An 18,400-nucleotide genomic window follows, 5' to 3' on the forward strand; every position below is an offset into this window, starting at 1 on the left:
GTTCCAGTCGAGCTCGGCTCGGGAAAGTTTCATTCACGCACACAACGTTGGTCAGCACAGCTGTCCACGTTCTCGTTTTGCAATTGTAATAGTAGCAACCATCGCAATAGTTATCATAGTTATTATAGTTAATAATGACACTTCGATTTACGGCCAATGTACACGTAGTTGTTGGAAAACCAAAGTTCTCAACGGAAACAGTCAATTAATAAATTTAATCTCTCGTCGGCTTCTGAATTAGAAATTATGCTCTTGCGTATAGGAGTTATTAATTTTTTTAAGTCACTTGTCACTGATATTTTTAGTAAATCGTAGATTGTGAATTAAAGAAATATATATTACTTTTAATCGCGTTCAAAGGTTACGTGCTGTTATTGACGATAATCGGGAACTACCGGTAGAGCATTTATTAATAACGAAATGCAAATTACTGTGCAGGTGATAAAAAAATTATTTTAAATAAATGATTGATCTTATCGAGAACTATATCAAGAATGATCTACATACCAATATAATCATTTTGCCCCTTAGCTACAGATCTTATAAAAATCTTTTAATTTGCGTGCATCGTAGATTACTTCCTAAGTATATCCACATCTAACATTACCCCAGTTACGACTTAATTATATAGCAACGTAATAAATTTCTGAACGCACCGTAGAGGTAAACAACGTAAAATAGCCAGGATAGAAGACGATTAATGCAGATATTATTAATACCGTGATGCACGGTCTTTTTAGAATAATTAACTTTCAATTGCAACAGCTTAATTAATTCAATGTCAGCCGTATCGCTCGAAATATTCTTGAATATTTGAACAGGAGAAGCTTACATAATTTGTAATCATATATTAACGAGTCAATAAAAGCGTGACGGCAAACTGTTGACATGCAGAATTAATCTATAAGCGACACACACGGCGCTGCAAACTGCGTCGCCACTCTCATCGATCACGGCTGCTTATACAGGTGTAGCTACACACAAGCTCGTACGGGCGCGGGGCGCAGCGTATTATTGCCAATTTATCAAGTGCTACTCCTCCTTCGTATTGAACTAGACAGTAAACAGATTTAATCTTAGCTGGGAACGACGAATATGGCTACTGACCGGATTAAACAGATCGAATTTCAATTTGATTGAGAAATTCTCCCGCAATTTATTATTCACTTTCATGTACGTCCGTCACGTAACTGTTTTAATTAAAATGTTATCAATCCTGAATTTGGCAAAATTGGGAGACGATAAATTTAAAATAATAATTTAAAAAAACATATATAGAAAATCCGACACACACATACGCAGTGCGTGAACATAATAAAAAGTTTGAAAATTCTGAATAATGAAGAGAACACGACTAAAAGTTATATTATTTTTATTACTTTTGAAAATCGGTTTAGTTTTTGCATCAAGGGAAATTGATCTCGTATCGGTCACATTACCAATTATCAAACATCTCAATCATACGTGACGAGCATCGTTTTTCCTCGGCGATACCAACCGCACAAATCAGTCATCGGTTTTAATAAACCTCGTCTCTGGAGATGTCGGCACGCGATCACTCGTGTAACAGGCGATATTTCAGCATGGTCGGATTACAGGTAGTGGAATCGCATCGGGAGTAGTAGACGGTATAGACGAGAGGAGTATGTACACCGATCGTCGGGGACCGTCGACCATCGGCCGGGCTTGAGAGATCGAATCCCAATTTGGCAGAAATGAAATTCCTTCCGCTTTGCGCGTCGTCCAACTCGGTAAAGTACGATGAGCGCGTAGCCGTTCCCTGTGAATTCGCGAGATATCGGATATCTTATGCATTTCCAATAACGCATCGCGCTCTCCATTGCTGTGCATTGCTGCACATTTTTCGCGCGACTAATAATATATTTTTTCTTTTTCTCCCTCGTTCTCCCGTCTTTGGTAACTCGAGAATCGCGTCTTATTAAAAGTTCGGAGCGCGAGTCGAGTTGCTGTTGTCGAAAGAATTGCATAAAATATACGCTAACATCACTATTCTGTAGTATGCGAGGAAATAGAAATTGATTCTGATCCCACGATACTTTTGCTTTAGTTTGTCAAATCTGCTTTATTGCATTACGGGAATACATAAATAATAATAATAATAATATATTATAAATATATATAAAAATGTTATATAGTGTTTGAGTTGAATAATTTAATATCATCTATTTGCATTTCTCAAGCTTAATTCGTCACAGCTTTTCACTAGTAATTTCTTACAGAAGCTATGGAAAAAATACTGCTTTTTGCTCTTCAATATCACTGCTTTTTGCTTTTGAAGTCTCGATTAAAATGTAAGATGATGAATCTGCGACATTCAGTAAGTGACTTACTTGACAAATCTGAAATTTTCAGAACACTTGCTCAATCGGAACTATATTACATGCAAAAGCGCAGTTTTCGCTCCTCGATTATTTACAGACGTCTGAATAAACGATAGGTCGTCCTATTTCTTTCTGTAAGCAGTTGGATAATCCGTTAGGAGGCTGCCGGTGGAGACTATAGCTCCCGGTCCGCCTAGAATGCCGCCCTTGTTGGCGAACCAGCCGTTACCACCCAGAAAACCGGCCGGTTCCAGCCGATTCGTATAGAAACCAGAGTCAGTCGGACCCAAGAAATGCACCAAACCGGTGGGTGCAGTTAGCTGTTTCGCTGTCACGTTTTGTAGCACGTTGATGCCCAGATGGTTTAGCGCCTCTTTCAAAAATAACAGGCGATCTTGCAGGAATGATGGTGAAAACTGTATTTTTTGCGCTAACGGTGTCAGGAACCAAGAGAATGGACCCGGTTTTGTTGTGGAATTTTCCTTGAACTTGCCGAAAAAGTTGATTTTACGTCAGTATTTTTTGAGTGCATTTGTATAACATGGTTTCTTGATACGAAGGGAAACTACGGAAGTTACACAGAATCTTTTTTATTTGTGAAGTTAATTAGTTCGAGAATACGTTACTTGCAATATAGAAAGAATTTATACAGAAAATATAATATATAGGTATGTGATATACATATATATATATATATATATATATATATATATATATATATATATATATATATGAAGACAGTTTTTCAGTATAAGGAAAAACGATATAAGCTTTGTTATCAATTTAATTTGTCGTATTTCAACTAGGCATACTAATACCATAGACATACTTAATGCTATATCATTACGTATATAATCTTAATTATCGAATATGTTAAATTGATAATTGAATGCGGCAGATTGATTTTAATTAATTAGTTAATGAGCCAAATTGATGACGAGTAATTTCTGCGAAGAAAATTAGCGAATAAAGCTATCCAATTACTGAAATAAAGTAGAAGTCAACAATACTCATTAAAAATATAATTAATTAGTGGAATGGAGCCGTGAGACGTCACTGTCTCACGGAAAGGTTGCAATCTAAATTCTGAGTACTCTGACTTTAATATCAATTTACAAAGAGACGCTTACGGACTGTACGGTTGTGTCGATCATGGTACCAGCTGCCGAGTTTGTAGCATCAATTTGCGTGGTCGCCTTTATTAATGCCTCGTTAGTCGGCAAAGCAGAATTCCGTTGCTGTTTCTTCAATCCGAATGGATTTTTTTGCAGATTCACGTTATCATGATCGATCTCATTGATGGATTTATCGATCGATGGATTCAGCGGTTTCGTCTGCGCTATTGCAGCCTTTAGAAATTTTCATTTACTTTCATTATTGCACGATAGCACATTATCGAAGAGTTAGTTAATTTATACGCATATATCGACAATGTCATTAATATCAAGCACGTGCCCATTAAACTCAAAAAGCAGCTTTAAATATGATAAAATAGATGATAAAAGCAGTTTTAAATGTAATGTAATAAAATATAGATGAACTTAAAATTATATTAGAGAAAACGTTTTTCAACTCATAAATATTTTAAACAGTATAAACTTTCATATTTATTCGTAAAACGGAGAGTAATTATAAATTTGAAAACAGATAAATTTAATTTACTGTACGTCACAAATTTAGAACTTTATTTTAATTAACAAACAAATTACTAATCTTGACAAAAAAATTTAATAGAGGTCTATATGATATATGCTGTCAAGTTTTAAGGCAAATTATTGAGATTTACGGGTTAATGTCTTACCGCCGCAAGTAACAGGCACATAAATCTTGTCGCTTTTGCCATCATTAGATAGAATATTGTGGTAAGGAAGCTCTGACGGTGTTCTACGTAACTTATTCTCGCGATACGGAGTATACCGGTTAGAATTCACGAGCAACACATCGTATATATGCTTAACACCGTTTATATATGCCGTCTCACGCGTAATAAGCAGAATATAATCGCATAAGGGCGCCCACATGTGCGTGTTATAGCGGCAGACATCAGGTCGCAATCATGAAATGTATTTCGTTGAGTAACAAATCGCGAAGAGAAATGCTCCCGTTATTGCGCGGTACGCAGTCCTAGTTTCGATGAAAATAAACATTTGGTGTCCTCAATCATTAAACTTGAATATTCTATATATAATTGCGGCACGATATTATTTGAAATCGCCTCGATAGGTTCTTTAATGTCGTTAGCTCGACAATTTTTCTCTCTTTTGATAATAATGCGCGAAGAAAAATATCAGTCATTGCACACATTCTGAGAAAAGTCAATGTATGAATATTGAACGCTGTTTTTGTTGACTTTACAATGAACGCGTTCTTATCAACCTTGCACCAAAATGACATGCTGAACTTATTGAAGATACAACAACAGCGAAGCGAACTGGTGACTTGGATAATATAGTTGTGTCTTATCTTATGACATGCGCAAATGTATTTTAACGATAGGAACAAGAAATCCGGTACAATAATGAATAGCAAAAACTGAAGAAATTTCTTTGTATTTTGTTAAACTGCATGAGTAAGATAAAAATTATTTTTACTTAACAATTTAATAACCACGCAATATTTAACGAATATATGTTATTATATTAAATATTAGTATTTTGTTGCAATATAAATTTTTAACCCAAAAAGAATATTTTATTTTAGCTGCCTGTTCTATCATGTCAGAATCAACTTTTGCTTTCAATACGAAATATTTTTAATTCGCGGAACAAAGAGATATGAGACTCTGTTTTTTACGAAATCTCGCGAATTTCGTGAAAACAGAGCAGTCTTCAATAAGGCAACGACATTTTCGAAGTCGCGAATAGAATGATACGTGAGTCGCTCGAAAAACCGGTTGGGTCATTTTTCTCGATTGTTCTGGGACGAAGTGCCGTGACCGACTCTCCTTGAAAGAGTTGTTTTCGGCCGAGAAATTTTACTCTTATTGGACCGTTCTCGCGAAATCGTTGTGAAGGTCGAAAATCGAAACTCCGTCGATTCATGGCTAATTTAAAGTAGAGACATGTATTCGAAATGTAAAAATGACTGCTTGAGAGAACGTACAGAAGTTTTCAAAGATTTAAACAAAAGTTTCGAGATTATAGGAAAATGATAAAGGAGACACAAAAAAAAAACTACAAACTTTCTGGTTACAAAAAGTTTGATATGATATTGTGACCTGAAAGTCTTGTAATTTTTGCGTTGATCTCACTGTGTTTAAATCGGTTTTTATCGAAGTAGCTTACTTGGCAAAAAAATTGATTTTGTGCCATAAAGGAAAAGTTAAAACGACAGAATGCAACAAAAAAAGCGCAATGCTGTCGCTCGGAAGGGTGAAGTGATTGAGTTATTAAACCTCGGAGTTAATTAAAATGGAAAATGGAAGAAGCGAATACAGCTATAGGAATAACTGGATTATAGACCAGCGATAGTAGTACATGCGCAGAGTGCGAATACATATTTTCACTACGTAAAAGTACTTGCTAAAATTTGTATATTTATTATCTTTAGCTTTTTTGTTTTTGCTATTTTGCTAAACATAGGCTTCACACAAATAGTGATTATCTTCAAAAGTGGTTAATAAGTTTATTTGCAATTTCTTAATTATCTCAGGCAATTAAATAATTACATTATCAGTTAATAAATATTAAATTCGCCTTTAAAACTGGACAAGGAATCCAAAACTTTTATTATTTCTAATTTTCTTATTTTCCAAGCATATCTTGCAAAATTTTCTAAATGTTTAATTAATTGTAACTTAAAAAGCTGTTGATATTGTTACGATTTTGATCAGGGTAATGTTGCTTTAGATATATTATTCCAACAGTGCGTGTATGCAATTCTAATTATATGCACAGTTCCTGATATAAACCGTATATTTCAGTTGGAGAGAGATCGAGGACGAGTGCATAGCGGAAAGTACGTCAACTCCGCGTCGCGAAACGTGGATGGCATACGGATGATGGCTTAGTTTAGGCATCATGCTGTGATTTACCCATCGGCACCAATAAACACCGGCTCGCGGCCGCATGTGCGCCTAGCCGGCTCGTCACGCAATTAACAATCCTGTATAGGGACCCGCTCGTTTACATATGCGATCGCGTAAGAGTGTAGAGGTGCGCGACGCCGAGGACGACCCGGGACCGTTATGAGTCTTTTCGAGACCAGTCTTGTCCCAACGGCCGCCTGCGAACCTCGACATAGTCCGTGAAAATCGTGGATTTCTAGGCGGTCGTCTGAAACCTTCGGAAATATATTTTCTCGCAAGACAATTTAAAAATATTTCAGATTCAAATTGTTTAATTTGAGTGGTTTCAGAATTGTCCACGAATATAATTTCTTATCTCGATTTGAGATTTTTCAAGGTCAGTGTGATACATCTTACATCGATTTTGATAGTTTTAGGCATTAAAATTTTTGTTTAGTGATTCTTGTTACTGAATTGTGATAAGCTTATGCTAGAGAGTATAACAAATTCGTGAACTTTTACAAGGTGCATTTTGAAGACGTGGAAATTATTTTGGACTGATAAAGGAAATAACTCGTCATGAAGATATTATGTAGTTTGATGGTGATAATGATTCTCCGGCCGGTAAGTGATATTTATTATTACGATATGTTTTTAACATTTAATATTCGCATCAGTGAGATATTGCGTTATTTAGCGGCATTGCTGCATATCAAATTACAGAAAATAATTATTTTTATACCTCAATAAATCGAAAACAATCGTATTATTATAACCAAAGTTTATTACATAATTTGAACAAAAATCAAGACGTTTATATGAAAAATGTAAATTTTTATTCTTGATCCAACTTGTAATATTAATTTTGCACAATTTTGCGCTGTAAATATTAACATTAATATTTAACGTAAATAGTAATGAATCTCGCTTAATTTATGCTAAATGATTTAAATACCCGCTTATACAGCTATAATCGCGTCTAACGGCTTGGAGAACTACGTGTATTCACGTGCTTTAGCGGAAATGTTAATTAAAATTCCTCATTGCTTCAGGCTATCGCCGGAATCGTTAGAAAACCGCCAGCCTTTTCAACACCAGTATATTCGAATTCGTATCTCCCCGCTGCCATGCAGGTGAGTCATTACTTCATTACTAAATTTGATAAGAAATTCTGAACATCAAGTTCTCTTGCGCATAATCGCGATATTTCTTGTCTCACGCGTAACAATCCATAAATATTTTATGTGTTTATATTTCTTCGTTAACATGTTATCATACATATTTGATTTTCTCCTTGCTTTAATTATTTTTAGTAGCGATAGATATTTTTATTAACTTCATACTTTTTTATAAATAGTATAAACGTTAAAAATTTGAATAAGTCTTATATAATTCTAATAAATTTTAATCTAATATAGTATAACAAAATCAAATTTATTAAAATGGTGTAAAAGTATTATATGGGTTCTGTATACTCTTATCTTTATATCTCTATTTACTTCAGTAAAATGTTGTATACATCAAGTTTTTGAAAAATATATAATATTGGTAAAGCCAGTCCATTTATATGATCCATTTCTGAATCAGGTAATTTTTCACGCGGTCGAGCAATTGAAGCTGCTCCAAGCGGAAGAATTATTGCAGTTAGAGTTAGTAACTGCCTCGTCGACATCGACGACCCAGTCGATGAAAGATCAGCAACCGCAATCGACGACACCTCAGGGAATTTCCATAATTCCAACTGCTACGACCGCGAAAGTGCATGACCAGAAGAGAGATATTCCCATGGTATTAACTTCGACTCAGGCGAATAAGGTATCGAGTCAAGGATCATCTAAGATTTACGACGATTCGACAGAAATCGCTCAACTCTTCGTAACTTCGACAGCGAGCGTTGTATCCGATAATTACCATAAAGAGACACCTGAAGTGAACGAAGAGACGACTGAAACGAATTACGAATTACCGGCCACTCCGGAAACGAATCACGAATTACCGGAGCCCGTACAGGAGACCCAAGAACCGAATCAAGAAGTCTCGGAGGAGAGCGCCGAAAAATCACCAAATACTGAACGCTCCTCCGGCGAAGTATCGACAACACAAACTCCGCGATACGACGTTGTATCGCAACAACAATCGACACAGGCTTCTGTCACGCAAGTGTCGGATGATCAGAAAAAGACGGAACCGTCCGTCGACAGCGTCGTGGATAAAATTCACGGAATCGTGAGGACAACCACATCCTTATTTAGCGAGGAATCTGACGGTAGCGACGAGTCGAAGAGTGTGGGAACATCGATTGAAAAGTCGGAGCAAATTGAGGACGAAGAAGAAGAAACAAGGTGATAACGTTTTTATTATAAAATTATAATTATTACATATACAAGGAAGACGATTCAAGGATAGAATCTTGTGTGTGTATATATATATATATATATATATATATATAAAGTTATTTTTTAAAATAGAATATATATATGGTTCTATTTTAAAAAATAACTTTATATACATTGCATTTTATCTAAAAGTATCTAATTTTTATTTTTAGAAATGAAAATGAGTAGAATGTATTGTATAATTAAATATAAAAAGAACGATTTAATCTAAGTGCCATAGCTTTAAAAGAAAGAGAAAGCACAAGAGTACGCAAATACTGGTCTCAAAAAGCATTAAAAAAAGCACATTTAATAAAGCTTTTCTTTGCTTTTGTCGCTACAGATTCTGTTTACTTGGCGAGAGAGTAGCTCAAGTGCCGCGTCCAAGTTTGAATCAGTACTTAAAGCGTTCCAAAGTGCCGTCTAAGCCGGCTCTTCAACAACTGGCGAACCTTTATGACTCCCTCAGCAAAGACGCGCGGAAGCAAGGATTCGCGCGGTATGCTGGCTATACGGACGATATTTTGAAAATTTTGCAGTCATCCGCCGAGGGTGGCGTCGGACCGCAGCTGAAGCAGCTGTTAGAGAAGGTAGTAGAGCGGAACGAGCTCACCAGAGACGACGCAAAGATGAGGACGTCGCAGGCGCTGCGTGATCTCGACGATCCTGCCAGTGCGCTCAATATGGATCTGAGACGTCTGTTTCCGTTACGTTATACGCTCTAATTTTTTAAAACAGTTGCAACGTTCTTGTAATTTTTAGAAACAAAGGTTTCGAACATTGCAATAAAGAAAATTTATTGTTTTTTTATAAAATAAAAAGGTTTTTATTATATCTTTATGGATTATAGAAAGATACTGAACTTTCTAAATGTTTTTATTCAATAAACGTAAATGTAAAAGCTTAGGAAATGCGTATTTATAGTATGCCTCACTGAAAACAATTTTATTAATATTAGAATATATATTTATTAAACATATTTATTATATGTCGTTGGATATATTTTTTGAAATATAATTCTTATCTTATCTAAATAAAAAAAGAAATAAGATCTCTTTTTAGCATGTCTTTATACTTGATGATTTTAATGATGATGCTAATGATGAGATGATGCTGATTCTTTTTTGAACCACTTGGAAATTATTTTCATTGCTATGCCAATAGTATCGCCTGAAAAGAGAGCGAGTAAAATTGATTAGATTCTCGAAAAGTTAATAAAAAATAAATTAAAAAATTTATTTGTTTATACTTTAATTTTTTCTAAACGTTCGTAAACTAATATTTTGTACTATTTTTTTTTACATATTTTGCTATAAATAAAGACTGTACTTCATAATCTTGTAAAACAAATGGAACATGATATAACTCTGAATTGTAATCCACAAAAAATTGATGCTTAACAGTGCAAGCAATTAAACGCGCTTAGAACAACCGGAGAAATAGAGTAAAAAACGAAGAACTCTACTAGTCAAGTAAAAATGATTGATATAACATTCGCGGAAAATCGAAATCAAAAAGTAATAAATACCTTTTGCCTCTATCGGATAAACCTTCGTGGAAAAAGTGAAAGGCTGTTCGATTTCGTGAAATATTCTGTCGTTAATCTCAGTGACGTTGAGGTTGGTTCTTTGGACCAGTGATTTCTCGAGGGCTTTTAGGAAAAGCTCCCATCTAGGCTTAAAGTAGTCCGCCATCACCCCCGACCATTGCTTGTTGGCGTAGTCTCTGATCTCGCCATTTGGGCCCCACAAGGTAATCTGATTTCTTGCATTATATTCGTAAGATCGTCTCTCCTCTTCGTCGACGGCCATATCTTTCGCCTGGGCTAGCCAGGTGCCCAGCAAGAAATTACTTCCTGACGCCAGAATAGATTCGAGATCGTCGAACAATTCCAACAGAGCGTTCGCGGACGATCTATGGAGTTATTATAAAATTGTAAAGCATTTTTCAAATATATATTGCGAATTCTCATGTAACAATGATTATGTGCTGACTAAACGAAACACTTAACAGACTTAGCTGTTAATTACGTATTAAAAGATATTTATTATACTTTTATTTTATGATATTAATTATTTTAACGATTTTCTCTCTCTATCTCTAATCTCTCTCTTAGAAAGTTTTATTTAAGCAATATTTAATATTCGATAGACAAAACTGTGTTTAAAAATGTTAAAAAAACGTTTATATAATTGTGAAATATATTGACATTGTATCAATATACTCACCGAAAAGCAGTGATATTCTTTTTGTTATAGCAGTCTAATATAGTCACGTAGATATCGTCGGCCATTAGTTGGAGAGCTTGTCTGGTTATATCAACCACGTCATGCCTGTAGAGAGTATTATTCCCTCTACCATATCTCGCTTTTAGAAATACGTTCCACATAGAATAGAAATTTTTCCGATCATACCAGATCTGCATTAAAGAAAATCATTTTATGTCATAATTTAATTTAATGTTGATACGCAATTTAAATAATGTAATTAATTCAAATAATTTTTCTCCCAACGTCCCCGTAATTTTTACCAATTTCCATTTTTCGTTTAATTGTCCCTCGTTAAAATGAAAACGAGCTTTTGCATTTATGTCCTGTCGCGTTATTGGAAATGCAATTATATAATCCTATATCGATCGTAAATCAGTTGTGATTATTAATATATGTGTCTACCCATGATGAAATATTTAAACTCGGCCGCCTGGTAATAACGTAATGCCCTCTGATTCTTTGCGTGCCGATAAAATTATAAACTGTTCTGCCGAGGTGTCGCCAAGCAGCCACCGCATATTCGTTCCATGCGCCGTATCTTCGAGTAGCGTAGCTTTCGAACCTGCCGATCAATGATCCTCTTGTCGTATCAATTTAATCGATCAAACGAGCTTAAGCAGCTTTTTGCGTAACCTCGCTTTAATCGCGAATTAGAAGCCGACTCTGTCGATAGATTATCGAGACGCGGTAAGACGGACGACACTTCTTCAACGAAAACCGGTCGTCGCATCTACTGTTTCTGAATTACATGAGAAGCGCGTCCTCACCAATTGTCGAGGTCGACGGGCGCGTGACGATACGCCATTTCGTTCATCAGTTCGTAAATTACATAGTTCTGATTGATACCCTCGGGTGTCAGACCGGTACCCACCATGGTACTGCCATTCATGTTTCTACCCTCGAACGTGCGCTGAAAGAAAAAGTTGACTGATTATTCTGCAATCTATGTTCTACCCAATTCATTATCCTAATGGCTATGTGATAGGACATTCTTTAATGCTCCAGAATTTAATGCTTCTCATTATTATCAAACGATTCTTGAATTGATTCTTGATTATTAATTCTTGACTATTAAATAAAGATATAAAATATTAAGCAAATTATGTATTTGTGAAGGATTGAATATTGAAAAAAAGGTATGCGATCGTTTAATCACGTTTGTCGCGATGCTTGGCATAAGAAAAAGATTTATTTTTTTAATATAAAACATTTTGTAAGCGGTATAGAATTATATCTTTTATAAAATTATAAAAGTCAAGATACGTTTGAAAGAAAAAGAATTGATTATGTTAAAGTTTTGAAATAATTCTTTTATATCTTGGCATGCGATGCAAATAACAATGCAAATAGCGAAAGGCAATCATATTCTTAGTCTCTTAAAAAGAACTGAGGCGACATAGGACAATATAGATTTCTAATATACCTGATTAATGATCTGCGCGGAGCCAAACATTCCCAAGGTGCCGCCGAAATTGTGCAGCATGCACCAAATAAATGGTTGACTGTAATACGATTTCAATCGGCCGTATTGTGGGAACTGTTCCGATTGTAGATCTAATACCAACATTCGTCCCTGCGGTTGATTTTAGTAGAGCAATTTAAAGCCACGTTAAATGTTGTAAAATAACATAATGTGCCGATATACAAAAAATATTTTTTTAATCGATGAGAAAGAAAACAGATAAATATGTATTTAAATAATTCTCTCTATTTTGTCTGTATCAGTACCTTGTTTTTCTCTGTCCTACATATTAAATTTGTCCTACTAGCAAGATACATTGAATTTATTACATTATTATATGAATAGTAAATTTACAAGACATGAAAGATAATTTACTGTATCTTGCAGGAATTATTCATTTATACGTTATAGCTTCGTACTTGCCAATGAGGTACGATCGATATTTATTAATATTCCGAACCTACCGTGGGTACCGAGGTCAGGAAAGCTCTCACTCTGGACTTCGTCCAAAACGTAATGTCGTGCACGAACAACCAAGCTTGCATTAACCTAGAAAAGTCGCACATGATGTATCTGATGTAGAAACATGATTATTATATAAATATATTGTATATTGTACATATATAATATTTAATTAATATTTATGTCGAAAAGGAACGAGAACTATCTGTTCTTCAATTTACCTACTTACCATATCGCTTTAGAGTCAACCGCGTTCATGGCCGAGAAAACCGAGTAGCCGACGTTTCTCAAGTAGATAAGTTCATTGTTGCCGGGTTCGTTTTCGTTAAAAGTGTCGCAATTATAAATATGATCAGTACCAAACTCGTCAATGTACTATAGCAATGAAATTTCATGTCTTCACTTCTCATCATTCATCTCTATCGAAATTATTTTAACTTACCATTCGAAGGAATCTTTCTCCAATCATACGAAATAGCGAATCCGTCGGTTCTAACAAATAAGGACTGAAAATAACAATTATTTTAGATAAGTCGAAAGTTTATTATTTGATTTAATTTTATTATAATTAAACACAAGTTTTATTCGAGATATTTTCATTCGATAGATAGCAAATGTGAGAATATTGATCTACTTTCAACATTTTAGCTATAGTTATAAATATATTTTACGGTACGAGAAATTATTTTAAACAAGATTACAATTGGGAAAGAGAAAATTGCACGAAATATAACCAGATTATTTTGACCGTACCAGCAATATTTGTCTTCGAATTTATTCCATGGGTCGATCTTCGTCATATTAGCATTTGGAAAAAGTCTGGCAAAAGCTCGCGGTACATGACCGGCGAATGCCGGTAATACTGGAACGATTCCGAGATCTCTCATTCTCCGAAGAATCTGGTGCTGCAGACGTATGGTGTGATTATGCCAATTTGATGATAACGGTCCACCAAAACCACGAATATTGCCCATCCTCGCCCTACGTTATCGCAATAAGTATATTTTATTGTAATTCTACGTGGAGAAATTTGGGGAATATAAACACTCGACCAGGGTAAGAAAGCAGGTCCGCCAAAGTGCTCGTCGATCTCCTCTTTCGTCAGATTCAATTCTTGATAGAGTCTTTGCCAGATCGCCTCTTGCGCGGTAAAAGCGAGGGCAAGATTAATCCCATTAAGGGCCATCCAATCGATGTTTCTTTCCCATTGTTGCCACTGCCACCAGGCTGAACTATAACCCACAGTGCACACGTTCTGATAATATCTGAATCTGTAAAGTTACGGAATAACGTAAATACATACGCCGTGTCATGGGCGATATATCAGATTATCACAAATAAAATATCGCTTGTTCTCACCTATCGTTCGATATAACTTTAACGTAAACTTCCGGCAGGGTGTTTGGCAGCGAAATTTGCGTACCGTCCCATGATATATGAACATTGCAATAGTTTTTCAAGTAGTGATGCAAACCCCATGTGATCGCCACCCCGGAAGTACCGCGAATTTCGATCTCGCCTAGAGGATTTTTTGTTATCTGTCGAAAAAGAAGTCACTCAACAATGCCGGATTATTTTTTTTTTTGCAAATAGGTATTCATGAACAAATGTGTAGCTCTTGCACTTGAGAATGTACACTGCACCTTGAAAGTATCTTTGCCAACAGGTCCCAAATCGGTATCCAGCATCATAATAAACATTTTAGATATCTCTTTGCCCAGCAGTCTTTCCGCGACATCTTTAGCTGCTTTTGCTTGAATTTCTGGCGACGTACGTGATTTTATATGCCCCAAAGTATCCTGAAACACTACTCACGCTTTCAGATATTCCTGAAATTATAAGTGTTATTTTGCAAAAAATTTAAATTAATTATTAATAACGAATAAAAGATGCAACGTACGTTGATCGAATAATTTATTCAGAGGCATAATTATTAAACATTTTGTAGAATTTGATACTTTGGTATATTTTATACTCCAAAAAGAACGCACACACGACTGAGATAAAAACGTAATCCATTCTACTTACTGTCCAAGTTGCGACATTGACAGGATAATACAAGCAATCCAAATATTATTATAAATAATCGAAACCACGATGTTGTGATACCCATCTTGATGAACCTCAGTATATCGACTGACGTATAAAAGTAGGGACACTCTATATTGTTGCGCTGGCCGCGTCGCTCAATCACACACAGACACTCACGCGCTCGCACTCCCAACGCTCGCGGAAATAAAGGAAACACTGCGGCTTAATAGGAAAACAATCTCAGCGTTTATTATCGTCGCGATACAGAAGAGCGCGGACACACGTCCGAACGGTCCAGCAGCTCAAGACAAAATAATCCGTCAATTGTTGTTTAAAATCAATACAGCTCGTTGCTAAGGACGTTTTGCATCTTGACGGAAAGACGGCTCGTTGCACGCTTCAGCTCGGAGAGCATACCGGGCGACATGCACGCAACATTATCATCCCTACTCTTACTTTGACTTTCTTATCTGAGGCCTCTGACCATGTAACAACCGTCTCTCAATGACTTATGATGATACAATTACATTTATGATACGGTATTCGCAGTGCTCATTCACTATTTACGAATTGAATTATTTATTATAAATATACAATATATTGTGTAATTAAATTTATTATTTTGTTTATGTAATAATTAATTATTATGAATTAAGAAATATATTGGAGAATATTGTGAGTGTATAGAATATAACAAAATATTTTTAAAAAATTTTATACTGCTTTATGATACTTAAAAAAATTATTTATAACTTAATATTATATTAAATATAATATTAAAATATTATTTAATATACATATTAAAATAATTTGATTTAATTAAAATTTAAAATAATTTAAAGTTATATTTGAATAAAAAATCAAATTATTAATCTTGCTTGCATATTATATCTGTGTAAAATTTTTAATAAAATTGTATAATTAATCGATAAATTTGATTTGAAAACGGTTATTGGGACTATACAACTATAATATTAAAAAAAGAAATCGATTTTTATACTGCAAATAATTTCTTTGCCAACTTTCAATATATATTTTATATTTTCTATATTTTATAAATACATTTTTATATGTTCTATATTTTATAATTTCTTTAACGAAGAGTTGATTTCTTAAATTTAAACATTTATAACTGTTATAGAAATATATTAAATAAAATAATTCAAGTTTATAAATAATTAAAAAATATTATAAAATAATCTTTAGTTTTTCCATACAATTGTCTATCAAACTAAATTTTTCAAAAAAAATATACAAGATAAAATTGCAAAGAGAGACATTTTATGACTGGCATAATTTTATCATAGAAAACCTCATTTCCAAAGAAATTAATTTTGAAAATCGAAAAGGTATGTTGTATATATTATTTTAAAAAGTAGTGATATTTTATTAAAAGAATGAAAGAGTTTATTTGAAGAAGGTTTATTTAAAGAGAAGAAAGTTTATTTGAAGAAGGGATTTTCAGATCGCGAGGATGGCTCCGTTTAGAACAAAATTATCTTAAAATGTCTTCCTTTGTTCTCTGCCACAATTTTATCTTACATATTTTTTTTAAAGACCTGGATTAGCAGACAACTGCATGGAAATAGAACTAAAATATAAGACTGGTAATAACAATTATTAAAATAAGATTATGTTTAGTTGCGTATATAAACGATCATTGAATAAAGCACTAATTCGATTTGTATAAGCGCAAGAACAAACAGATAGAAAAAAAATTAATCGAACGTCGAGCTAATGTTAAACGAAAAACTACTTATAATTATAACTGAAGAATCCTTTGTCGGTCTTATAAACGTATACGTCATCATTTAATTGTAAATTTCCAGGAATGAACGAGGCGCAATAAACTCCTAAATGTGCTGTTTCTTCTTCTTTGTCTCTTGTGTACAACTCGTGGGCAAAGACGGTCAAAAAACGTAGAGCAAAAGGTTTTATTAAATACCTGAAATTAAAGAAATAAAAACTACATATTTAAAAAATTGTTTTAATTGAGCATAGAGTAGCAACAGTACTAATGCGAAGAAACTAAAATCTAATAAATTTATTAATGTATATCTAAAAATATATTTTAATATGATCAGAAGATTTTTAGATCAATGAAATTGTTATACGGTCGATCAGATTTATTATAACCATAAAATCCAAAATTTAGTAAAATTATTTTAGATCTGTAAGAGATTTGATTATAAAAAGAAATCAGGAACATAATTAATATATGTATCTATGGGTGTAATTATTACCTCGGGACCGGTTTTATTACCCTGATGATTATATTTTTTATCTTGATCCATTCCCAGTCTTCCTCGCTATAAGGGATTGAGGATGCCGAAACAACAATATTTGGACGAATCAAATGATGTTCATCATTATGTATTATTTCCTTTTGTAGTTTATCTAACGTAGATGTTGTCATGAGTACGCAACGCGTTACATTCGCGAACGCTTCCTAATGAGAAGAAATTACTTGGTTAAAATTTTTTATATTTATATGGCATTATTTTGAATAACAAATCTAATTAACATTTTTAGTACATAGTACTAAACTATATAAAAAACATTTTAGTAATGGTATTTGTATTTTGTTTGATTATCATAATTGCAGATATGCATACTATCTATTGCTTGATACGATTAAATATGATTCAAATAAATTGCTAAGAACAAAAATTTGATGAATGACGTTTTTAATATATTTTTATAAATTCGACTCTTTAATTGCAAATTAGTTAATTAGTTTATTTTCGAAAAATGCCCGTTTTTCTTAAAGAAGATGTTTATTTTTTGGTAGTAGTGTCTCATATGGCAATCTTATGTCGGACTTGGAAGTTATAAAATTAAACTAGTAAAATCTCAATTAATAAATAATACATGTAATAATAAAATAAACATAATTAGAAACATATATTAATTACTGTCTTTTCTTCCGCCTTAGTTGAATATATCATGTTGTATTCCATCCAATTTTCTCTTATAAAATTTGGTTCTTCAAGTAAAGGATTACAGACTCTTTGAACTAAACGTAGATCAGAGGTTCCTAAATACCTACATACATTAATTTGTTGATATTTAATGTTCTTTACGGATAATATAAATGTTGAGCATTAAAATATATTAAAAATTGTTACATACTCGTTTATCCACTTGGCAGCTTTGGCGCCGCAATCTTTAAGTTTTATTGGTGTGCCGCCATACCATGATGAATAATAGAAGACTTTGCAATTTCTTCTGGCCTGTTTATTTATTTCGATAATTAAACTGTCTATTCCTATACCGTCGAATTGCATGAACAATTCGCTCACATTCATCTTTATCGAAAGCAATTTCCAATAATTCGCAAAGTTCGCAATTGTTTTAGTCTTCTGATTGTATACTAGGAACATCCTAACAATGCATAATGAAAGTTTGATGTTACTTTTACTTTTACAAATTGTGTAATATAAACTCTTTTT

The 18,400-nt window shown here is 33.8% G+C and overlaps 4 protein-coding genes across 6 annotated transcripts; 1 reads left to right on the forward strand and 3 right to left on the reverse strand.

Moving 5' to 3' along the window:
• Nucleotides 1-2,153: 2,153 nt before the first annotated feature.
• Nucleotides 2,154-4,659, reverse strand: LOC139777367 (uncharacterized). Its single transcript, XM_071714752.1, has 3 exons — nucleotides 4,144-4,659; nucleotides 3,473-3,691; nucleotides 2,154-2,830 (listed from the first exon to the last, which is right to left on the reverse strand). The coding sequence occupies exons 1-3, from the start codon at nucleotides 4,186-4,188 to the stop codon at nucleotides 2,465-2,467; spliced, it is 630 nt and encodes a 209-aa protein (XP_071570853.1). The 5' UTR covers nucleotides 4,189-4,659; the 3' UTR covers nucleotides 2,154-2,464.
• A 1,804-nt stretch (nucleotides 4,660-6,463) lies between these two features.
• Impe3 (Ecdysone-inducible gene E3) lies at nucleotides 6,464-9,557 on the forward strand. Of its 3 annotated transcripts, none has more exons than XM_071714751.1 (5): nucleotides 6,464-6,745; nucleotides 6,806-6,972; nucleotides 7,401-7,481; nucleotides 7,936-8,690; nucleotides 9,067-9,557. In XM_071714751.1, exons 2-5 carry the CDS (start codon nucleotides 6,928-6,930, stop codon nucleotides 9,446-9,448), a joined length of 1,263 nt encoding a protein of 420 aa, XP_071570852.1. In that variant the 5' UTR covers nucleotides 6,464-6,745; nucleotides 6,806-6,927; the 3' UTR covers nucleotides 9,449-9,557. The 3 variants fall into 3 exon arrangements, with proteins under 3 accessions (XP_071570852.1, XP_071570850.1, XP_071570851.1); XM_071714750.1 differs by having other exon boundaries at nucleotides 6,465-6,745; nucleotides 6,874-6,972; XM_071714749.1 differs by having other exon boundaries at nucleotides 6,464-6,972.
• Nucleotides 9,558-9,687: 130 nt separating this feature from the next.
• Naglu (N-acetyl-alpha-glucosaminidase) lies at nucleotides 9,688-15,382 on the reverse strand. The gene is made up of 14 exons (XM_071714748.1): nucleotides 14,946-15,382; nucleotides 14,561-14,724; nucleotides 14,277-14,455; nucleotides 13,970-14,188; nucleotides 13,671-13,898; nucleotides 13,360-13,423; nucleotides 13,147-13,292; nucleotides 12,920-13,004; nucleotides 12,417-12,566; nucleotides 11,761-11,903; nucleotides 11,396-11,555; nucleotides 10,952-11,142; nucleotides 10,252-10,637; nucleotides 9,688-9,893 (listed from the first exon to the last, which is right to left on the reverse strand). The coding sequence occupies exons 1-14, from the start codon at nucleotides 15,028-15,030 to the stop codon at nucleotides 9,820-9,822; spliced, it is 2,274 nt and encodes a 757-aa protein (XP_071570849.1). The 5' UTR covers nucleotides 15,031-15,382; the 3' UTR covers nucleotides 9,688-9,819.
• Nucleotides 15,383-16,097: 715 nt separating this feature from the next.
• Nucleotides 16,098-18,394, reverse strand: LOC139777379 (mitochondrial amidoxime reducing component 2). The gene is made up of 4 exons (XM_071714767.1): nucleotides 18,081-18,394; nucleotides 17,864-17,993; nucleotides 17,192-17,397; nucleotides 16,098-16,893 (listed from the first exon to the last, which is right to left on the reverse strand). The coding sequence occupies exons 1-4, from the start codon at nucleotides 18,329-18,331 to the stop codon at nucleotides 16,701-16,703; spliced, it is 780 nt and encodes a 259-aa protein (XP_071570868.1). The 5' UTR covers nucleotides 18,332-18,394; the 3' UTR covers nucleotides 16,098-16,700.
• Between the last annotated feature and the right edge of the window lie 6 nt (nucleotides 18,395-18,400).

This window comes from Temnothorax nylanderi, unplaced genomic scaffold (genome assembly GCF_030848795.1).
Source record: "Temnothorax nylanderi isolate EJ_2023f unplaced genomic scaffold, tnyl_v1.0 TNYL_tig0146_pilon, whole genome shotgun sequence".
Lineage (NCBI taxonomy): Eukaryota > Metazoa > Arthropoda > Insecta > Hymenoptera > Formicidae > Temnothorax > Temnothorax nylanderi.

Bases quoted from the DNA above. Each gene is read 5' to 3' on its own strand.
- LOC139777367 (XM_071714752.1), bottom strand. From the start codon at position 4,188: ATGATGGCAAAAGCGACAAGATTTATGTGCCTGTTACTTGCGGCG. The intron at 3,692-4,143 runs GTAAGACATTAA...AAATTTCTAAAG, and splicing joins TGTGCCTGTTACTTGCGGCG to GCTGCAATAGCGCAGACGAA. The intron at 2,831-3,472 runs GTAAGCGTCTCT...TTTTTCGGCAAG, and splicing joins TCGACACAACCGTACAGTCC to TTCAAGGAAAATTCCACAAC.
- Impe3 (XM_071714749.1), top strand. From the start codon at position 6,928: ATGAAGATATTATGTAGTTTGATGGTGATAATGATTCTCCGGCCG. The intron at 6,973-7,400 runs GTAAGTGATATT...TCATTGCTTCAG, and splicing joins TGATAATGATTCTCCGGCCG to GCTATCGCCGGAATCGTTAG. The intron at 7,482-7,935 runs GTGAGTCATTAC...TTTCTGAATCAG, and splicing joins ATCTCCCCGCTGCCATGCAG to GTAATTTTTCACGCGGTCGA.
- Naglu (XM_071714748.1), bottom strand. From the start codon at position 15,030: ATGGGTATCACAACATCGTGGTTTCGATTATTTATAATAATATTTGGA. The intron at 14,189-14,276 runs GTGAGAACAAGC...GTAACTTTACAG, and splicing joins AAAGTTATATCGAACGATAG to ATTCAGATATTATCAGAACG. The intron at 10,638-10,951 runs GTGAGTATATTG...ATAACTCCATAG, and splicing joins AAGAATATCACTGCTTTTCG to ATCGTCCGCGAACGCTCTGT.
- LOC139777379 (XM_071714767.1), bottom strand. From the start codon at position 18,331: ATGTTCCTAGTATACAATCAGAAGACTAAAACAATTGCGAACTTTGCG. The intron at 17,398-17,863 runs GTAATTAATATA...TCTTCTCATTAG, and splicing joins CTAAGGCGGAAGAAAAGACA to GAAGCGTTCGCGAATGTAAC. The intron at 16,894-17,191 runs GTAATAATTACA...CTTTAATTTCAG, and splicing joins GTAATAAAACCGGTCCCGAG to GTATTTAATAAAACCTTTTG.